The 5,926-nt window shown below is 35.0% G+C and overlaps 1 protein-coding gene across 1 annotated transcript; it reads left to right on the top strand.

The window, feature by feature from the left end:
* Positions 1-882: 882 nt before the first annotated feature.
* Positions 883-4,726, top strand: LOC141338485 (uncharacterized). Its single transcript, XM_073844052.1, has 2 exons — positions 883-1,484; positions 2,490-4,726. The coding sequence occupies exons 1-2, from the start codon at positions 1,400-1,402 to the stop codon at positions 3,359-3,361; spliced, it is 957 nt and encodes a 318-aa protein (XP_073700153.1). The 5' UTR covers positions 883-1,399; the 3' UTR covers positions 3,362-4,726.
* Positions 4,727-5,926: the final 1,200 nt, after the last annotated feature.

Genomic DNA, 5,926 nt, shown 5'->3' with positions numbered 1-5,926 from the left:
TCCAACTGGAATTATATTACAAATTGTTCTGGTTGAGTAATGTGCACCTGTCTATAATAAAAAGTGTGTTACTCTGCTCTAAGGGGTGAATAAAGATGTTCTGCAGTGAAGTGTAGCATTTTTGTAAGGAAAATTGTTATATTTATAACATTATAAACACTTTTGTCTAACTTCTAGTAATTTTCATAAGTGGAAGCTGTTCCAGAAGTAGTTATATGTGTAGCACATGCATCTGAAAGATATGTCAGTGTTGGGAGAAGCAGCGTTTGTTGACAGGAGGAAAGGAATTAAACTTTCTTTACTTTAAGAAAGAAAATCCTGGCTTATGTTGAAATAGAATGACATGTTTCATAGTCTGGAAGTTCTTGCACGTGTGACAGTCAGTGTAATCTAGACAAAAACTGTTAATACCCTTTTAAATATGGATATTTTTCTTAGAGAAACTTGACTATAATTCTTTTACATAAATTAATGTGCGATCATATAAATCAGAATAATGTAAAATATCAAATTTAATAAACAAAAAGGATATACTTTATCATTTTAATAAAGATAATCTAGGGAAATGTAAATTACATGTTATTAACACAATTAAAGATTTCCATTCAGAATCTGTTTTAAATCCACTGTCAATGTAATCCTTACAAACCTCTAATGAAATACACTTTAACCAAATAAATATTATGAACCAAATACAATTACCTTTATAGCCCTGTAAATTGATGAAAAAGATACTGCTTTTACATTTAAAAACAAGACTTCTAATAGTAAATGTTAAACTCAAGCGAACAGGACTTTTATTTTGGCCGGCTGGTGTGACGTCATTAAGCAGCGCTGCGCTCCTGTCTGTGCTTCGGCTGAAGAAAAGTGAGTTGTTTTATTAATTTTAAGTGTTTAAATAGTTGTATATAAATCGGTGAAATGAATTATTGCCGAGTGTAAGTCTGTCATTATTTATCTAGTGCATTAATGAAGGTTGTTTTGTGTGAATAAAGCGCTCTGACACACAGGAGTAACAGAGCATTTCTCTTCTTAGATCTGAATCGGTTTATCATAAACACAAATTCAGTTTCTGGTGAGTAGAGATGGAGAAACGGATCTTTTGGAAATCAATGGAGTCAATTGATTCGCAAAGTGATTCAGTGTTTCGAATCACAACACACTGATGACCAAAACTGTGGAAATAACAATCATGTGAACCTGGAATACATTAAATGTAGCATGCTATTTCAGTCAAGACCAAGTTCATCTTAATGCAAATAGGAATCTTCTATATGTGCTTTTATTAATCTGAGTTTTTATTTATTTATTATTATTCTGATCTTAAACAGGACAAAGTGTTCAAACACAGAAAAACTCCTGCTGAATCAACTGAGATCCATGTGACACTATTATAAAGATGGTGTTTATTAAAGAGGAGAGTGAAGACATGAAGATTGAAGAAACATTCAGAGTCAAACATGAAGATGCTGAGGAACAAACAGGTTGGTTTTCTTTCTCAAAGCTGGACTATCCTGGTTTTCATTCTTAAAGCTGAACTCACTCATTTGAACTTTACTAAAATGTCCAGCTCTACTGCAGCTAGTATTTTTTAAGAATGTGATATGAGTAGTAATTAAACATTTGATTTGTGTAATATTAAACTGCCCAAAAATGCATTTACATTTTCAGACATTACAATATTCTGAGCTTCAAAAAAATCAGTCTGTTAGTAATATAAAACATTTCTCCAGCTGACACAGCTTGCTATAGTTGTCTACATTAGTTTTTAATTTAAAGGGCTTTAGAGAACAGATAACATGGCCAGTAGGTCATAATAGATGTAAATCAAACCATTTGTTAGAATCAAATCAGATCAAATCAGAAACACAAAATGTGCACCAAAAAAAAAACATCTGTTCTGATCTTGATCTTCTGTCATCCTCAGTTGTAAATGTTCATCAGAAGTTGATCTAGGATGAGTGTTTCTCCTCTTCTTCACGTAGCAGCAGCACATGTGTGGGATCTTCTTCACATTAAGAGAAATAAACTCAATGTAGCTTAACATGATTTTTTTTTTCCAGACAGACTGAGACTAGCTCATATGATCCAGTGAGTTAGCAGTTTTTTTAACTTCTAGCTAAACAAGCAGAGCACACATACAAGGAGAATGAATTGGAAATAATTCAGATAACACCACACACAAATTGTGTATTAGAGTTATTTTGAAATGTAAAATTAGCAGCTACCTTAAGATATTTTTTTACACAATCATTATCATTTGTGCTTGTGTAATATTTTTAAAAGTGTTTCTAGCCATCCAAGCATGCTTATATGCCTATATAATGGGGCATAAAACAAACTTGTGAGACAAAATGGGAACATTACATTACAATATACATTTTACAAACAACATGTAAATAAATGTAAATGATAATATTGCTCCATAACAGATTTCAAGTGCTATGCTATAAAACTGGGCTTAACATGCATTTGTCTTTTCCCCTTAGACATTGTGACAGTGAAAATGGAGAGTCAAGATCTGAATGAAATGGAAGAGAAAGATACAAAGCATCCTGATTTTATAACTGGAGAAAAATCTTTTAGTTTTTCACAGACTGGAACTACAAGTCTTTTCTTCTGCCAACATTGTGGAAAGAGTTTTAGTAAAAAAGGAATCCTTAAAGTCCACTTGAAAATTCACACTGGAGAGAAACCGTACACCTGCCAACATTGTGGGAAGAGCTTCCTACGAACAGATGATCTTAAGAGTCACTTGAGAGTTCACACTGGAGAGAAGCCATTTGAATGTGGTCGGTGTGGAAAGAGTTTCTCTCATAAAACAACCTTTTATAAACATATAAGGATTCACACCGGAGAGAAACCTTACACCTGCAAACTGTGTGGAAAAACCTATACTCAAGATGGAAACCTCAAGATTCACATGAGAGTCCACACTGGAGAGAAACCTTACTCCTGCCAACATTGTGGGAAAAGCTTCATAAGTACAGATAACCTCAAGAGTCATTTGAGAGTTCACACTGGAGAGAAGCCGTTTGTATGTGGTCAGTGTGGAAAGAGTTTCTCACATAAAACAACCTTTTCTAAACATATGAGGATTCACACTGGAGAGAAGCCTTATACATGTGATCAGTGTGGAAAATGTTTCCCTTATGCAGATAGCCTTAAAAAGCACATGAAGATTCACTTCAGAGAGAGCTGTTTTAACTGCCATCAGTGTGGACTGAGATTCAGAGACAGGAGTCTTCTTAAGAGACACACAATGAGACACACTGGACAAGAGCCTTTTATGTGTAATGACTGTGGAAAGACTTTCATTAATAAAGCAAACCTCAGGACTCACATGAGAGCTCACAACTGAGACGCTTTTCACCTGACAACAGTGTAGAAAGAGATAAAGAAAGAAAAAAAACTATGGTTTTATAACAGTTCACACCAGAGAGAGGCCTCATTTGTAAACGTATTCTGGCAAGGAATTGTAAGTGTGGCAAAAGTTTAACTTCTGAATTCATCTGTTCATTCACTCTGGAGAAAATACGTTACCCATGGGCCTTTGAAAAGTGTGCAAAAGCATTAAATTCACTTTCAACAACTTTAAAGGGTTTGTCTTTTGTTGAAGGCTTAATTGTGTTTATGAGGTTCACTGTAACATGTTCATACTCAGTTTGTTTAGCTGGCCCAGTGTGTTGTGAACATTGTCTGTAAACGCTGCACCGCTTACCATAACTGGTAGTTGCATGCGATCCCAGTGTATTGTAAACAATGGCGTCAATAATGCCTCATCAGTTTGAGCCTGAGCCAGATCTAAAGAATATTATTGAAAAGGATCAACATATACAAGCACGACTTACAAAACAATTCAGAATATGTTTTTTTTTTTTTTTTTTTTGCTAATTTTTAGATATGTATTTATAGTATGTATGTATTTTGTGAGAGACTCAGTGGATGTCATACATACAGTGTTTGTTTTACGTCAGACATTTTTGGGATAGGGAGGCAATTGTATTGGGGTGATAGACACACCTCATTTTGTGTTTTCCATGTAACGGTCTCATTGTGCACGGTGTGCCTTTTATCGAGGTCAATACCAAAAGACAACCATTTTCAACGTGGCATCAATTTCTACATTCTGTGGGTATAAAAAGCTGTTATTGTCAGCAAGTCATTCCAAGTTGATAATTTAAACGGCCATGAACACACAACGTCACTTAACAGACGAGCAGCACCACCTGGCCATGGGGCGCCTTCGGGTCGGCGGCAGGCAGTCAGATGTTGCTCGTGAACTTGGTGTGTCTCAAAGTATCATCAGCAGAGTATAAAAATTATTATTTACATATTATGTACACTGTCTTGATATATGTTTTTTAAATGTTTTTCTGTTTGGTTTTAAGATAAGTTGTTAGCATGCCACAGTTAAAGAGTAAACTGAATTTGGAAATAATTGTTAAATAACCAATAGACCTTTCTCACAGAAACCGGAAATACGCAATCGCAGGGTATGTGTTACATGTCACCTGATGTTTCATATCTTTTGCCTTTGTTTTGCACTGTTTGTCATTTGGTTTCTCCCTTCTGGTTTTCCCCTGTCTCTGTGTTGATTTGGTTAAACCCTATCATTAGTCTTCGTTAGTGTTATCTGTATCACCTGTGTTTCTTGATTAGTTTGCCTTTATCTTTGAGTTTAGTCCTTTGTCCGGTCATTAATGTTAACTGGAGTGTGTGTGGATGTCCCCTGTTCTGCTGAAGAAGTTCCATTAAAGCCTTTATTGTTTGAATCCTGTTTCCTGTCTCGTTGAACCAGCACAACCCGTAACAGTATGCAGACTTCCTGTGTAATGTCAACACAGCAGAAAGCCGGGTAATTTAAAATTAAAATGGAGAGAGTCTACACAACTTCCCTCACTGGTTTGCCAAAGATAACTTTTGCCGACCTGATAAGAGTCGTGGAGGAAAACTCCATCACAAAGAGGAACAAATTGGATAAAGGATATACATTTTTCCACGAATTTTATCCGGGACGTTCTAAAAGATTTAACGTGGCTTAACGTACGTAAAAAACGACCAGGAAACCCCAAATTTCTGTCAAACCTTACTTGGAATAAACACTAACTACTATCAAAAGAACTAGCCCTTATTCCACAGATAAAGTGCATAATATCACATTAAGCGTTTGCTCCCCCATAGAAGCCCATTATAAGGAAACTGCTTAACGTGGTTTAACTTACCTTAAAACAAACACAAGGGCAGTCCAAAGGTGTGACAATCATTTTAGGTGTGTGTGAATAGAAATTTAAAATGAGACTGTCATCTTTTATCTGTGATGCTCTTGATGCTTCTGCCTCATTTCTTTAACTGTTGTCATTGTTAATGCTAATGAGGACCTGAGTTGTGTGTCTTTCCCTGATCTCTGTGAGCATGACTTCTTTAGTTAGAGTACAGCATAGAACTGATCACATCCCTTGAATACTGTGTTTAAGCTTGTGATCTCAAAGCTTTGTCTTCATCTGTAAGAACGGCCTCCTGAAATCTGAACAATAAACCATATTCCTTTACACTGAAAAAAATTATTTAAGACAAAATTGCTTACAGAAAAGAACATTACCACTGAAATAAGTAAGATCAAATACAGACCATAGTATCCTTTATATCTAATATTTACAGAAGATTTGTTCATTTTTAGTGTGGATCTGTTATTAATGACCTTTGTTTGTAAATACATTTCCAGCAACTGAAAACTCTTAATATGTAACTTGTTTATATTATAATCATATTTAAGCACAGATTATATGCACATAAAAAAAAAAAAAAAAAAAGATTATCTGGGGAAATGTAAATTATAATTTATTAACATTCACAATGAATAAACTTCTGTAGTGGTAAATAGAAACTGTGACACACACACACACACAAAAAATCCCTGACAGTG

The sequence above is a fragment of the Garra rufa genome, chromosome 1, assembly GCF_049309525.1.
Source record: "Garra rufa chromosome 1, GarRuf1.0, whole genome shotgun sequence".
NCBI lineage: Eukaryota > Metazoa > Chordata > Actinopteri > Cypriniformes > Cyprinidae > Garra > Garra rufa.
The sequence above is the reverse complement of the archived record's forward strand: the minus strand, read 5'-3'. Positions and strand labels throughout refer to the sequence as shown.